The 17,418-nt window shown below is 43.0% G+C and overlaps 1 protein-coding gene across 2 annotated transcripts in view; it reads right to left on the bottom strand.

Moving 5' to 3' along the window:
- LOC111951838 (transcription factor COE3) overlaps window positions 1-13,805 on the bottom strand; it is a 25,133-nt gene extending 11,328 nt beyond the window's left edge. Inside the window, exons 1-2 of one of the 2 annotated variants that reach the window (XM_023970082.3) lie at window positions 13,640-13,805; window positions 13,311-13,437 (exon numbers count right to left, since the gene is read on the bottom strand). In XM_023970082.3, coding sequence (XP_023825850.1) covers window positions 13,311-13,437; window positions 13,640-13,657 — 145 coding nt within the window. In that variant the 5' untranslated portion in view covers window positions 13,658-13,805. The remainder of the gene's footprint in view (window positions 1-13,310; window positions 13,438-13,639) is intronic. The other variant, XM_023970083.2, reaches the window with a different exon arrangement.
- Window positions 13,806-17,418: the final 3,613 nt, after the last annotated feature.

Below are 17,418 nucleotides of genomic sequence, written 5' to 3'. Positions count from 1 at the left end.
CAGCGCTCTTCTTTTTATCTTCAGCGGAAATGACTGAGCAAAGACATAGTGGGGTGTGTTAATCAACCGAGCTTTAATAATCTGTGAAAGTCCAAAATTGATCTAGCGTGAGTTGCTGTCACTCCACGCGCTCACCTACTGTACCACCCGCTGCTCTGCTGAAATACTCAGCAGATCACACAGAGCGATCAATCTCACCCACCCCTCAAATAGTATTCTGGAGCAGCGAGCCGTATTGGGCTATGAATCAGAGGCACAAAGTAAATGAATCATAACCAGACTTTGGTAAGACTAAGGCGGTTATGTCTGACAGTCATAATGGGTAATTTAAGGCTTCCTTACACCTCGCTGATTCTAAACAATCATGTACACCCGTAGGCCAAGGGAAAGGGAGTAGGGAGGGAGGAGGAGGAAGGACGACTTAATAGAGAACATCACTTCTCAATGTAGATATAATTTTCAGGAGAGTAACTCAGACGAGCGTGGCAGTGCCATAAATCAATGGCTTTCTGTGGAGACTAATAAGAGCTGCCTACCTCTATTCATTGTTCAGCCTGTAATTTGGCCCATCACTCATTACTCAGCATGTAATTTGCATTAACGGCAGAAGGCTTGTCAAACCTGCTGAACACAAGAGGACAATGAAGCTAACGCCACGCGTACAGCCAGCGCACTGACACACAGACCAGGAAGGCCTAGCACACACGCACACACAACCTACCAAATCGTTGCTAGACAGGTACAGGGCTGTTCACCACATAAAGTGAACTCCCAACAACCAAACGCACCACACACCGCCCGTCACAACATACACTCCTGGAAATCTGATTTGACATCTCATCATGCATCCCGGAACGACAAAGGTCCGCTTCAGAACGTGAGGGAACGCCATTTTCTCCACGATAAAGGATTGATCCGTGGTATTGATCTCACATGACAAGGCCCTAGCTGGGTTTTGCCCTCTTTCTTTTGTTATTTCTGTACACACCGTGTGTGTGTGTGTGTGTGTGTGTGTGTGTGTGTGTGTGGTGTGTGTGTGGTGTGTGTGTGTGTGTGTGTGTGTGTGTGTGTGTGTGTGTGTGTGTGTGTGTGTGTGTGTGTGTGTGTGTGTGTGTGTGTGTGTGTGTGTGTTGTAGCCCTGCCAGACCCCGCTGCCCAGTGTGATGTAAATTGTGTATCTGTAAAAAACACTCCATAATCAGGCCATCAATCATCCCCGGCTGTCAGTAGGCTCTCGCTGGGTGATGCATCATGCTCTCCTGCCCTCTGCCTCAGCTGGGGCCTACACTGCACAACACACTACACTCAACACTGCAGCCGGGCATGCTGGGTACAGATACAGTAGCTAGCTACACCACAAGACCAGGGTAATAAAGGAGAAGTATGCGTATTTTGGAAGTATTTACAATTATAGTAATCCTGAAGTAATGCAGCCTGATGTAGTTTGAAAACTTTTTGAGCATCTTGATATGTCATACACATTTAAACATAGTTGACGTTTAATTCTCTATCATATCTGTTTGAAAACACTAAATTACTTTAACTGCTATGGCGTCTAGGGGGAAAGGGGGCCTAGAACATGAGCATCACATACCACAGATAGTAAACAAGATGTCTCTTCTCTCTTGCTCTTTAAGATATGGATTAAAGCATGTCTCAAGGTTCTGTGATTGGGGTGCAACTCTGGGCCATGAGCAGCGCATGTCGACGTGTCGCAATCTCATCTATCATGGAGATGATCTTTGTAACAACCCCGCGTAATGAAATTGGTGACACAGACCTCCATCTGCTATCGATTTCATGCAAATGACGTTGACAGCTGATGGAGACTTGCATTAGAGCTAAACGGTGCTGTCAGTTGATGAGTTGACAGTTCTGTAGTCGACCGTGTACACACAGAGACAAAAACTGTCAATAATCCTATAAGGACTGATGACGACATATACTGAGCACTTGTATTCATTCTGTACATTAAATATATGATTACATTGTATTATAGTATGTATCATATTTGAGCTGAATAAATTCCATCTAATTTAGGTTGATTTCTTAACAATCAAACTTGAGGTCCGTTTTACTATACATACACCACTATACTCTCTCAAACACCCCCAACTTACCTACTTCCCACCACCTTCTTCTAACCCTTTAGTATATTGTAGCTCTGAACTCTAGGATGCCCTTGGACCGCCAGCATGTATGCCAGCAAGAGCTTCATCTCCATCATTCTACCAGCCCAGTGCAGTGTTGTGAGAGGTAAGCTAAGGAGGAGAGGAGAGCTGGAGTAGACTAGGGAGGGGAGCTGGCCCCCCTGCGAGGGTTCTCAGCCACGGTGAGGAAACATGAAACCCTCCACACACATCCCATAAATCCTGCTCTGGGTGGAAGTCTGGCTGGAGAGTGGGGGGGGGCTGGCACGTTCCAGTCACGACCGCTTCCCGGCCCGCGGCCAATCAATACCACTTTCCTGTTTTAGAGGCGGGTAATTATGAGGTGGAGAGATTGTCTGACCTCTCACCCCTGCTGCATTACTCGGCTGATATTAAGATAAATTGCCTGATTTTGGGTAAACATATGCTGCAATTCAAACTGTCAGCACTGGTTTGCTCAGGGATAATTTGTATTGATCTCTTGGCTTCTTCCCCATTTTGCCTACTGACCTCACGGATAATTAGAGAGAAAGAGACACAGCGAGGTAAGGCAAGGGCTGCATTTCAATACTTTGCCAGTTATAAAGAGCGAGAATAAAGAAAGTGTGTGAAAAAGAAGAGTGAATGAAATAGACTGATAAAATGTTCTCGTCTTCTGAACTAGCAATTCAGCTTGAAACACCTTGCTCAGCTCTACTTCATATTGTCCTCATCACTTATGAGAAGCTATAATTGTTTTGTGTTCATAATAAAATGTTTAGCACTTAACAATAAAGTCATGCCAATCATTATAGCGTTTTATTTGATGTATAGTTTACAGCTGAAGAAGCAAAATTACTGTCACTTTTGAATAGGGTGCACAGGATTTAAAAAAAGAAATGCCCAGCAGAGTTCATTCTTTGGATGCAAAAGCTGAGTGGAAACTTGATGAATATTTCAGTAATTTCTTCACTCTAGTTAGTGAATGGTCATGTTTCAGAATGAAAAAATTGAATGCATGAGTTGGTGTGCAGCTGTGACCATATCAAATCTAATTTCAAGCACTACACACACACACACACACACACATCCACAATCTATGGCAGGATTTCAATGGAATTCCTCTCCCTGGCATGTGTACTTCCCGATCTTATTTTGATCTAATGCCCTTAATCTACTCTGTCATCCGTTCATGCTCCTAACACATTCACTCCAGAAGGCTCCGAGCCCAGTGTCTTTGCTTAAAATGCAGAGTGGATGGCCAAACATGCATCTGAGCACGGTCTACTGCTCCTTCTCCATGTACTCTAGAAATAGGACATGAGTAACCGCTCTAGAGGAGCAATGTAACATGGCTGCCGTTGGCAGATGAAAATGCTTATATGGCAATACGCCTGCATGCTCTCAGTATGTGGCAGTGTACTGAAGTCATGTACTGTATTGGCTTGCAGTAACAGTCAGTAACAGGGGAAAATGTTTGGGCAAAGCAGTACATTTAAGGGAAATGGTTCATTGTTAAGTCTGTGGTCTTGGAATGGAAGTTTGCAAAGAGCGCTAGCATTCTTGCCAGCCATTATTGGTTATTACGACAACTCTATATTTCCTGGAGATAAATACTAGTCTTGTTGCCATTTGCCAGCTATTACTAATTATCCTTAACTGCTTGGAGCCTATCTCCACTCGTCCTACACGTCTTTATTTCCTTTCCCTCTACCACAGATTATACTGAGGTGTAGAGGGAGCAGATAAACAGAACAAGGTGAACAAAGTTTTAGTGAGTTTGTAACTTGTGATAGTATCCACCTGAAGCCTCATGGGCACCTGAGATCATCTTAAAGCTGCAACACAGATATGGGTCACAGATAGTATCACAATCACAACAGGAAATTACATAATTTTACTGACATGAATAGGATCAAACAGGGATGAAAAAGGCCAATATCACTCGGTGTTATTGAAGTTAAATAGGTGAACTTAAACAGGTGATACAGCTGCAGGGATAACATGAGACATTTAGAGGTCTTGCTGTTCAGCAATATACTGTAGATTTCCACTGTGGAGAGAGATCTAAAAGAAGCATACAGTCAGAACCCAACTTCAAACCAAACCAACCGATCTTAACTCACGGCAAACCCGAGCAAACCAAACCAGTGCATTTAACACTGACCATTATGATCTCCATCCAAGCCAAGCTAACAGGGAGTTATTCCATCTCCAGGAGTCTCAGGTTGAGCAGGAAATTAACATTTCAAAGATCTGCCGGTAAGACGAATCAATAGAGAGAAATCAATGTTCATTGAAATTTCATGAACTTTGAGCTGATACATACAGCGAGATAAAACGACAGTTACAATTCCACCAGATATTGCTTCTGCAACAGATCAAATGTAATTAACACAGGTTAAATGGAAGGGATGTACTGTATCAGTTCACAATTCCATACTCTCAAAATTCCCTTAATCTCTGTATTGGAAATTAGTGGAGACACCTGTTCGCTCCCCTTCGATGACATCTAAAGTGAGTGGTACCCTCCTCAAAGGACACAGAGGGGGACTTTAACACATTCCCGTCCAACAGAAATCAAATGGCCTCCCTTCACAGCTGATTGCAGCCGCAAATTAATATTGTAAAATGAAGATCAATACATGGACGGGGCCAAATCGATGACGGCTAAATTACCGCTGCGTTTTCCCCCTCATTCAAGATGAGTTGTGTTTTCCTCTCAAAGTCAATACCGTGCAGCATCTCTCATTCATTTCTCAATAAACTTGAGATGAATTTCAATCAAAGGCAGTGGTGGCGGTGGGTGTGTGTGGATGGGGATGGGGAATAGGGGGATGGGGATGGAGTTCTTTTAAAGCCCGTTGGGTGTGGAACATAGTGAAGAGGGGAGGGAGGAGAGAAACCTCATCTATCTTGCTGCACAGGACTAATACTGTGCCTTAGTGAGGAATATAAAAATGGAGAACAGTTACCAAACAGACATCATCTAAGATTAAGATCACTTTATTCATCAATTGTACACAAGGTCCAACTGGTATTTGACTTCTGCTTTTATTCCAACCCCCTCTACATATACAGGCTGGAGCAGGGGGTTGTCACACTGGGCACCCGTGGAGTAGTTGTTCTGTGGAGTAAAGTGCCGTGCTCAAGGGCACGCAATGGCATCTAGGATTTGATACCAGCTCACTTCCCACCAGATTTTTCCCATCAGACCCAGGATTGGAACTGGTAACCCTCCAGTTGCTGGCTCGCCTCTCTGATCGCTAGTCTACCTGCCACCCCTGTATCTTACAATGCAGTACAATTTATAGAGGTGCCAATTAAATCCAAATCAATGAATAGGCCTATCATCCTTATAGAGAAACACCCCTGTACCGATACTATCCTTTAAACTGTAAAGCCACTCCTTGCAATACATTCTACAGAGGGATGTAATGCGGTAAAAGACATGCTCATCTGCCGCCACTTATTTCGATACATTTTCCAGCGCAGGATTTCCCAGGACTGTTAATGATTCCACTGTGTGAAATAATGTCACAGTGTGCTCCTCAAAGTCTACCTGACAAACTGCTTGAAAACGAAGGAGTGGGAAAGTGTGTGTCAAGTCAGCCCTCTAATTGGACGAAAGGACCTTCCTCTCATGAAACATTGCACACGTTCACAAAGGCTCTCTGGCTGAGATTGTGTAACTAGGTGACGAGTGTCTCAGTCACTCATGAGGAGCTACAGCTAAATACCAGGCTTGTAATGAGACAGACAGGGGAACTGAGTAACAGTGATGGCAACATCAGCTATCTATACATTGCTCATATTACTACACTACACTCTTAGGTTATAAGAGATGCCATTGGAAACCCCTCTTATACAGATATGTTGATATTGTTTACATTCCTCTGTGAATGCCTTTGATTACAGTGTATCTTACAGTGTGTCTAGGCCACACCCCATCCCTGACTAGCTGCTACCAAACCCTGCCCTGCAGGGGAGGAAACCGTGAGGAGGCTCTGTATCTGATCTGCTCCAAATCCGGGACTTCAAAGAGAGTCTGGGCTGAAGGGCGGAGGGGAGCTGTAAGGTTAGACCCGATACACAGACTGAACAGCACAAGGCCCAGACTGATGTGCTTTGATAAAGGAGTCCATGTTTACTGAACAGCAGTTTTTTTGTCAAGAGCCAACCATTTCTGCTTGGAGTGCGGCAAAGGGCTTAATTTTAGATTTGAAGACTATATCACTTTGGATCTCTGTCCAACTGAGTGAGGATAAAGAGGTCAGTCAAGGTACACATCAATATTCATTGCATTACATGTACAATGCATAGCATCTTGATCTGCATTGCTTGCTGTTTGGGGTTTTAGGCTGGGTTTCTGTACAGCACTTTGTGACATCGGCTGATGTGAAAAGGGCTTTATAAATACATTTGATTGATTGATTGATTGACAAGCATTACAGTAAATATCAACACTCAACATAAATGTTCGTAATTGTGAGCTTTGCGGTGTAGGATAGCGTTACTTTTAACAATATACAGTGCCTTCAGAAAGTACTCACACCCCTTGACTTTTTCCACATATTGTTGTGTTACAGCCTGGATTTAACATGGATTACATTTAGATTTTTTGGGTCAGTGGCCTACACACAATACCCCATAATGTCAAAGTGGAATTATGTTTTTAGACATTTTTACAAATTAATACAACATGAAAAGCTGAAAGGTCTTGAGTCAATAAGTATTCAACCCTATTTTTATGGCAAGCCATAAATAAGTTCAGGAGTAAAACTTGTTTAACAAGTAACATAATACGTTTCATGGACTCACTCTGTGCGCAATAATAGTGTTTAACATCATTTTTTTATGACTACCTTATCTTTGTACCCCACACATACAATTATCTGTAAGGTAAACACAGATTCAACCACAAAGACCATATCCCTTTGAGCATGGTGAAGTTATTAATTACACTTTGGCTGGTGTATCAATACACCCAGTCACTACAAAGATACAGGCATCCTTCCTAACTCAGTTGCCGAAGTGGAAGGAAACTGCTCAGGGATTTCACCATGAGGCCAATGGTGACTTTAAAACAGTTACAAAGTTTAATGGCTGTGATAGGAGAAAACTGAGGATGGAGCAACAACACTGTGGTTACTCCACAAAACCTAATTGACAGAGTGAAAAGAAAGATGCCTTTACAGAATAACAATATTCCAAAACATGCATCCTGCAACAAGGCACTAAAGTAATACTGCAAAAAATGTGGCAAAGCAATTAACTTTATGTCCTGAATACAAAGTGTTATGTTTGGTACAAATCCAATACAACACATTACTGAGTACCATTCTCCATATTTTCAAGCATATTGATGGCTGCATCATGTTATGGATATGCTTTAAATCATTAAGGACTGGGGAGTTTTTCAGGATAAAAAATTAACAGAATGGAGCTAAGCACAGGCAAAATTCTAGAGGAATACCTGCTTCAGTCTGCTTTCCACCAGACACTGGGAGATTAATTCACCTTTCAGCAGGACAATAACCTAAAGCACAAGGCCCTACACTGGAGTTGGTCACCAAGAAAACAGTGAATGTTCCTGAGTGGCTGAGTTACAGATCTACTTGGAAATCTATGGCAAGACCTGAAAATGGTTGTCTAGCAATGATCAACCAATCAACCAATTTAACAGAGCTTGAATAATTTTTTAAAGAATAATGGGCAAATGTTGTACAATCCAGATGTGGAAAGCTCTTAGAGACGTACCCAGAAAGACTCACAGCTGTAATTGCTGCCAAATGTGCTTCTGCAAAGTATTGACTCAGGAGTGTAGAGTATTTATGTCAATTAGATATTTCTGTATTTCATTTTCAATAAATTAGCAAAAATGTCTAAAAACATGTTTTCACATTGTCATGATGGGGTATTACAGTGGCAAGAACAAGTATGTGAACTTTCTGCATACATTTGACATAACATTTGATTTGATCTTCATCTTTTCACAACAATAAACAAACACAGTGTGCATAAACTAATAACACAGAAATTATTGTATTTTTCTTGTCTATATTGAATACATCATTTAAACATTCACAGTGTAGGTTGGAAAAAGTATGTGAACCCCTAGGCTAATGACATCTCCAAAAGCTAATTGGAGTCAGGAGTCAACTAACCTGGAGTTGAATCAATGAGACGAGATTGGAGATTTTGGTTAGAGCTGTCTTGCCCTATAAAAAACACTCACAACATTTGAGTTTGCTATTCACAAGAAGCATTGCCTGATGTGAACCATGTCTCGAACAAAAGAGATCTCAGAAGACCTAAGATTAAGAATTGTTGCCTTGCATAAAGCTCGAAAGGGTTACAAAAGTATCTCTAAAAGTCAGTCCACGGTAAGACAAATTGTCTATAAATGTAGAAATTTCAGCACTGTTGCTACTCTCCCTAGGAGTGGCCGTCCTGCAAAGATGACTGCAAGAGCACAGCACAGAATGCTCAATGAGGTTAAGAAGAAACCTCTGTCAGCTAAAGATGCTAACATCTCTGTTGACGAGTCTACAATACGTAAAACACTAAACAAGAATGGTGTTCATGGGAGGACACCATGGAAGAAGCCACTGCTGTCCAAAAAGACATTGCTGCACGTCTGGAGTTCTCTAAAAAAGCACCTGGATGTTCCAAAATATTCTGTGGACAGATTAAACTTAAGTTATGTTGTTTGGAAGGAACATACAACACTATGTGTGGAGAAAAAAAGGCACAGCACACCAATATCAAAACCTCATCCCAACTGTAAACTATGGTGGCGGGAGCATCATGGTTTGGGGCTGCTTTGTTGCCTCAGGGCCTGGACAGCTTGCTATCATTGACGGAAAAATTAATTCCCAAGTTTCTCAAGACATTTTGCAGGAGAACGTAAGGCTATCTGTCCTCCAACAGAAGTTAGGTCATGCAACAGGACAACAACCCAAAACACAGAAGTAAATCAACAACAGAATGACTTGAACAGAAGAAAGTACGCCTTCTGGAGTGGCCCAGTCAGAGGCCTGACCTCAACCCGATTGAGATGCTGTGGTATGACCTCAAGAGAGCAGTTCACACCAGACATCCCAAGAATACTGTGGAACTGAAACTGTTTTGTAAAGAGGAATGGTCCAGAATTTCTCCTGACTGTTGTGCAGGTCTGATCCGCAACTACAGAAAACATTTGGTTGAGGTTATTGCTGCCAAAGGAGGGTCAACCTGTTATTAAATACAAGGATTCACATACTTTTTCCAACCTGCACTGTGAATGTTTACATGGTGTGTTCAATAAAGACATGAAAAATTATAATTGTTTGTGTGTTATTAGTGTAAGCAGACTGTGTTTGTCTATTGTTGGGACCTAGACGAAGATCAGATTCTTCCCACTGTATGTGTAGTTGGTGAGAATTATATATGTTTTTATTAATTTGTTAGTGTGTTCGGGCTGTAACACAACAAAATGTGGAAAAAGTCAAGGGGTATGAATACTTTCTGAAGGTACATACAGTATTAACGCCTTTATTTTCCATCCCCTACCAGACTGACATGTCTTGATCTCCAACAGTATTCAGTGAATCCCCCATGACCCCTTTGTCCTTATGTTGATGAATGACTGCCGTATAGCCATTTTGTCAGATTCTGGTGCAGTGGAGTCGATACTGTCACCTTGACAAGAAAACTTTGTGATTCATCAGCCTTCAAGGCTGTCTAGCCTCAACTCATACCTGGCAAGAGATGCTCACTGTATGGGGCATCATCAGCATCATCCAAAACCCTTCACCCAGACCCAGTGTGTTACATAGCAGCCCTCTGTGAGATCAGATAAATGGCACTCGTTACAGTCAGCCTTATAGGGAGAAAAAAAAACACTTGACTTGTACTAATAACACAGAAACCAAACTGCTCACCAAAGGTCTGAAAACGAAGCACTCTGTCATTTCCCAGCTTGGGAAATTAGCAAATAATGTTCCTTTCCCGCTGACAAATGTATGACAGCTACCCTTCATCTATCATTCTCTCCTAACGTTATGATGCATGTCCCGGATCCCCAATAGAATATACAGGCGACGTTTACTGACCCTCAATTTACCCATGACAAATGGGGTCCCGGTTAATGTGCTATTTCTGGGGCGAGCTAGGGGTTCATTTGAACACAATTCCCGGGTATAGGGATGTCACTGATTAGGATAAATAGTAGCTGAGTGTGTTAGCAGCAGTGCCAGCACTTCATATTACTAAGGGTCTCCATAGGGAGTGGTCCTGGGAGGGTAGCTCTTATAGAAATCAAGTCTAGCTAGAAACCAAAAGCTCTCATGCAATTAGGGTTTCAAAGTCAATGTTTTTACTGATAGTTTATTCTTTTGCACTGGCGTCGGCCTATAGTAACTTTATGGTAAAAAGCAATCACATAAGTTTTACCCAATTGAAGTCACATACGGCCCATTATAAAAGCCCTTTAAGAACAAACACAGATCCTCTATGCAGTAGTTAATAAAGTGTGAAGTATTGACGAGAGGACAGCTGGACCTGTCCCGTTTTGATTTGCTAACCTTGCTAACCTAGTTTGATCCTCCAGTCCCCCTGACCAATTGATAACCAATACATGGATCAGATACAGGACAAACCACAACAACCCACTGGGAACAGATGTCACTTCAACATCTAGTTTTGATTTACATTTGGTTGAGTTGTCAACTAATGTGAATTCAACGTGAAATCCACAAAAACTGTCACCATGTCATTCTATTTAGGTTAAAGGTTGTGTGGAAAAAAATACGAAATGCTATTATGTTGATGACTTTTTGCAAATCCAATCAGTTTTCCGCGTTGATTCAACCTCATCACATCGATTTTTTGGGTTGAAATTATGTGGAAACAACGTTGATTAAACCAGTTTTCGGGATACTATGTCCTTTCCCTAAAGTAGAACAATTCGGTAAACATTGATACATTAAGCATGTGTGGATTATGAAGCAGTTGTTGTATTACTGATAATAGGCCTGTGGCCACAGTGAAATATACATTGCTATCTACAGTGCATAGCTTAATAAAGCATACTCTCAAGTTTTGCAGCATTATGTGTCTCTGTAGCTGGTGTTTCCATGATTGAACATACTCAATGCATACATGATTATTGATGTACATTACAGGGTGCTCACATCCTCTGACTGAATTGTTAGTTTTGGAGGTGGTCCAGAATACTAATCCAACAAGACACCACTCTCTGCCGTTAGAATTGACTGCAATGTACTCTATGTTGACTCTTGGTAATTTGTGATAATTTATTAAATTGAGCGAGTTAAATCTCCACAATTAGGGCCTGTCGGGCGAGAAGAGTCAACATGGAAAGGTCTAAAAGCGCTTCTCTCAACGACATGACGCAAAGTCACGCTTGAAGGATAGCTTTGATAAATGGACCTTTGATATGCACACGTTGCCTGGCCACTGAAATGACAAGAGAATGTCCTCTTTTTGTTGCCAGTCCACGTTGTACTTAACTGTCCGAGAGGTAATGTCCCCCTATCAACTCGCAATTACTGTACATCTGGAGTCCATGTTAATTCTGTCGTTAAGTTCCCGGAGCTCGTTAACAGTTTCATTTCGACCCTGGTACAATCAGGGTGATCCAATCTGGGAATAGCAGTAGGCTGAGGAGCTAGACTTGTCTTATTGGTGGGCCCTCTCTTTTAATTCACCACACTAATCAATTGTACTGCCGTTGCCTCCCAGGTTAATTGTATCTTTCGACTAACTGGAACAGAGCAGGAACCAGAGAAGGAAAAAGGAACGAAATCAACATAGATCCAGAAGGGGACAGGTTCCCCCAGTAAAACCTGATGGTAATCATCCCAATCCGCTTAGCCCGTGTGACTAATGGGGTCTGTTCTTAAGAGACCTGGCACATTTACCGGGGTGCTATAGAAGCCAATAATGTCTCTTAACTTATACACCTTCCCAGGCTTCACACATATGCACATACGCTCACACACTCAGCACACTGCACTCTTGTTTCATTATCCCAGTGCCTTGTTGGCCTCTGCTCTGCTTCTGCTAGGGAGGTTAAACGCAGGAGTGCTAGGCCAGACTGCACGGTTGGAGGGGAAGGGAACGGGTGGCTTGGGGGGGGGGGGGGGGGGGGGCTTGATGAGAAACAGCTGCCCAGGATGGAAGGGGTCTGGGGGGCGGGGTTAAGGGGTCCACCCCCCCTCCCACACCTCTCCACTTTTTTGAGGAGAGTGCTTTGACGCGCCTCGTCTCATTCTAGCCATCGTGTTTAGAACAGACGGAGGCTTCCAGGTCAGACAGCCCCTGACCCTCATGACCTCTGCCTCCTCACCAATGATGACAGATAAGACCCCACATCCCTCTGTTAGCCAAGATAATCCACTATACTTATGGTGTGACAACGACACACACACAAACTCACACACACACACACGCACACACACACACACACACACACACACAACACACCACACACACACACACACACACACACACACACACACACACACACACACACACACACACACACACACACACACACACACACACACACGGTCACAAATACCCTTAACTGCATCCTTCTATTTCTCTCTAGTTCAGTCACTACTTTCATTAAAATTACAATATATTGAAAAAATCTGCAAATTAGTAGATGCATATCTGACAAGTGAGGAGAGAAATATAATTGGCAGAGTGAATTATCCTGACAGATTGAATTTAACAGAGCTTGGCAGCGCAGACTTCTAATGGCAGTTCAGGGAGAGATCAAGTTGCACTCATAGAAGTCCTTCCACCAAACACCTTTAGCTAGCGGTGCAGTTCTCACACATTGAACATTCCAGACCCAGAAAGCAGGGGCCTGGTTAGTCCATCATTACTGCCTTGACACTGGGACCCTGTTCCAATACTGTGAAAATGTATCCTTACTTCCAGCCTAACCATAGATGCAAAATGACTGGATGGGTAAAAGTGATGTATGTCAGGGAACCCTTGTTTTTTTAATCCAAATGTATCAGATCAGTGACTACTTTAAGGAAGTGAGGAAGTAAGTGTGCACGATTTTGAACAGAGTTTGTGTTTCATCCAGAGAGGATGCATAGTCAGGGCACTAAACCCAGGGAGGAGAGACTGAAAGAAGCATTAAGCATTCTGACTCACCGGTGTAGACAAATCTTCCAGGAGCCCCCTTGCAGAACTGCTTGGACTTGTAGGACAGCGTGACCTCCACCACACCAGGGATGTGCCTGGGAGGGGTCTGGACGCGGATGGCGTGGGGGGTGATGAGCTGGATGACAGGGCACAGGAACCATTGAGTCTGACCATACCTACTAAGGTCTCGTACAAACATACAAAAGAATGGCTATTGTTACTAGTTTTTATAGTAAAGGCATCAGTTTCTAATAGGATATTTTTAGTAAAAACGGTAAGATACTTAAAACCTAGGCTGAAATTCAATCAACTCAATGGTGTGACAAAAAATACTGTACCTCACTCCAGACAAGCATGGTCCCGAAGACGACCTGCAGGCCGTCAAAGAAGTTGTCCCCAATGATGATGACAGTGGCCCCTCCTGTGGTCCATCCCTCACTGGGGCTGATGGCCTTGATGCAAGGGGTGGCTGCTTAACACAGAGGAAAGAAGAGCCTATTCAGTACCTATACTTCGACATAGCCTGATGTCTTTATCCCAATAGAAAGACATATCATGGAAATAAGCCTGGAGAGAGAAAGAATGATGGATTTGTCCTTTTAGGCGCGAGAATAAAAATCATTCATCAGCATGTTGGAGTGATGTAAGCAGACCCTTCAAATGGTCCGCTTCACAAAGGCTAAGCGCTGGGCTCGTGAGGGGAAATGATTTGGTATAGCAAATTATGTGTCAGTGCAAATGTAGCTATCAAAATTGATTAGGCGTAGCCCTGCATGTACAGTAGAATTTGAAAGTTAAACACATCTCATATGAGTCCAGAATAAAGCTGTAGAATGTAAATGACAAGCCAAAGCTATGTTGTTGGTTTCATGTCATGCCATTGTCTTTGTTCCCTGCGTTCTGGCATGTTGTTTAGAATGCAGTTTCACAACATGAATAAATTCATGAATTATTCAGGCTCAGTTTTGCCTTTTGTGATCGATTCAATCCATTTCACATTGTTTATTACAATGCTTTTCATCTGCATTGACTTTTGCTACATAACTTTGCCATTCATCAGAGGGCTGTGAGTTATTATAATCTAATCAAACTCTTCCTGTCATTTGATGCATTACCTTAATATGCTCACCCTGACACCACGTTTACATCAGGCATAGCATGAAAGCTAACCATAAAACAGCGATATTACATGCAATCTTTTTACATCTATATTTTGTGAATACAATGTGAACTGCACACAGTCTTGTTCTTTTAACGTGTTCCACTATTTATATGAGCACATTGCTGAACTCCTATTATCACTCCAGTTCAGTAAGTAAATCCCCATCTGCCTTTGTTGTATGGATCACTACAGACAAGACATCTCCCTTTGTTTGCTTTGCTGTTGGGGCTGTGCAGGTTATGTTTGCTTTCTCCCCATGAAGCGCACATGCACACACGCACAAGCGCACAAGCGCGCGCACACACACACACACACACACACACCACCACACACACAACCTACACACCACACACACACACACACACAACACACACCACACACACAAACACACAACACACACACCACACACCACACACACACACACACACACACACACACACACACACTGGGAAATCGGACTTTAACAGGCACTGTTGACTTCATGCTAATCACCCCTTACAGAATTTCATCTCTGAGGTCTGGACGAGTGACATTTGCTTTGCTAATTTGCTAAGCAGAGCATCTGAAAGAAGACCATCTCTTGTGGGAATCGCCGTGTCCCCTCAAAAGGAGCTGACCTTCATCAGTGCTGCCGATTACGGCAAATAACCCCTCAACATGACTGTAACACAAATGACTTTGGACCCGGGAGAGAGGGAGAGAGGGAGAGAATGAGAGGAGACAGAAAGAGACAGAGGAGAGAGAGAGAGGAGAGAGAAAGGAGAGAGAGAGAGAGAGGAAGGGGGATTGTTTGATGTGGTTGTGGGGGCAGCGCAGCCAGAAACTACCACCATACCACACTACACACACACACCACCTCGAAAGTCCCAACGCCCCCTCCCACACACAGAAGCGACCATGGAGAGGGACGACCGGGGACCCGTAAGCGCACCAACTTGTCTGCTGAAAATTTGCGCATATCGTCAATGCCAGACAGAAGATGGGGAGCATGTGCTGATGGGAACGTGGCAAGTGATTCACAGGCAGCGCACGATCATATATTACGACATCACACAATTCCCCGCAGCACATATAGACATGCATGGAGGGGAAATGAGTGATGGCTAAAACAAGGCTGTCTGTGCATCCACTAAACTTCGTACTTTATAAGCTGCAATAGTTAACTTTTTTGGTGGTGACCTGAACCAATTCCACATAAAACTGTTGGTATAGATCTGTATTGTCATTGAAAGCAAGTCTAAGAAGCGGTCCGATTCTTTCTAATGTGCACATTTCAACTTACCGTCGTTCTTTAAAGTCAAATTTTAGGCTGTTATTTACTTTCGCGTGTATTAACCAGCTTCAACAGCTAAAAAATAGAATTATTGTGGTTATGGAAAATATATATCACAAAGGTTTATGTGGTAAATAATTCTCTACACTATAGCTTTCTGTTTTGTCACATAACTGAATTAGGCAACTATGAACTTCAGGAAATGCGGAGCGATTTCTACATAATGCATCTTTAAGCTAGCTTAAAACAATTGGCGTTATCTGTGAAGATCTCTAAATAATGTTACTTTTCAAATGGCTCTAAGTTGGCAGATTGCAACATACATTTGTTTTACTTCCTGCTAATGGTTAAAGTTAGCACTAGCTAAGAAAACTGAATCTTAGATCGAGCTAAAGCAAACTATCCGTCTGAGCTGCTAGATAGCTACTGAGCCTCAAAACAGGTCGATGTTCCGTCGATGTTGCGCTTCTGTTCTGCCTGCTGAAATGTTGTTGTAATGTGTCGTGGGAATGTCCGATGGTCGGATGATAGTGCAGCTGATGGGATTAACCTTTTAACTCTCCTGGGCCATCGTGTACCCCTCTCTCTCTATCTTCCCACTCCTCTTCTCTCTCCTCTACCCTCTCCCTCTTCTCTCTCCTCTCTTTCTCTCTCTCCCCTCTTCTCCTCTTCTCTCTCTGCCTACTCCGCTCTCTCTCTCTCTTCTTCTCTCTCTCGTCTTCCCACTCACTCTCCTCTCTCTACGTCATTCTCTCTCTCTCTCTCTACCTCTGCTCTCTCTCCTCTCCTCTCTCTCTCTCTCCTTCGCTCTCTCTCTCTCCTCCTCACTCCTACTCCTCATCTCTCCATCTCTCACTCCATCTCCTTCTCTCTCTCTCTCTCTCTCTCTCCGCCCTATCTCCCTCTCTCTCTCTCTCTCTCTCTCTCCTCACACTCACTCTCTCCCTCTCAATCTTTCAGATGGAGCAGACTGGATTCACTTGTCTTTATTGCATAAACCATAACAGCATTACAGCCACTTACAGCATGCAAATGACTGGGGCGTTGCAGGCTCTATGTTGAGTCTTCCATATTCTCCAAGTCTCGATGGTGGAGGTGGAACATGACTAAGGAACAGGTGGAGTGAGTGTGTATGAGGGGGTGTGTGTGAGTCTGCAAGTGTGTATGTATTAGTGAAGGATTTTCTTTATATTCATGTCTAAATGCATATGCTTGTTTGACTGTTCACACATGCACGGTTCAGTTGTGTCAGTAAAATAAATTCCCATTCAGCACCAATAGGGGGCAGCACCTGTTGAGCAGCCTGACACTGTCACCCCAGCGTTGAGACAATGAACTGAGAGTATGCCTTGCTTTCTCAGACACAGGCAGACAGTCAAGCCATGTCTGAGGCTCTCACCCAGTGAACACCTATTGAAGAATGTGTTGCTAATTTAAAGGGTGCTGTCTGTCTGCCTGCCTGGTGTCAGAACTCTATGGAAGACATGGATGCGATTACGTTTTACGACCGAGTATCCTGTTCTCATGTGTCACGTGTATGAGTGTCGGGGGTGGTGGAGGCAAACAAGCAACATTTTAGCTAAAGAGCTACGGTACATTGCTAATACACACAAAGTGTTTGTTTTCTACACTCATGTACATTAGGTTGGGATGAAAAATAGATTGAGATATATTGGAAAGTG

This window comes from Salvelinus sp. IW2-2015, linkage group LG25, assembly GCF_002910315.2.
Source record: "Salvelinus sp. IW2-2015 linkage group LG25, ASM291031v2, whole genome shotgun sequence".
NCBI classification, from domain to species: Eukaryota; Metazoa; Chordata; class Actinopteri; order Salmoniformes; family Salmonidae; genus Salvelinus; species Salvelinus sp. IW2-2015.
Note: the sequence above shows the minus strand (reverse complement) of the source record. Positions and strands in the feature narration are given on the sequence as shown.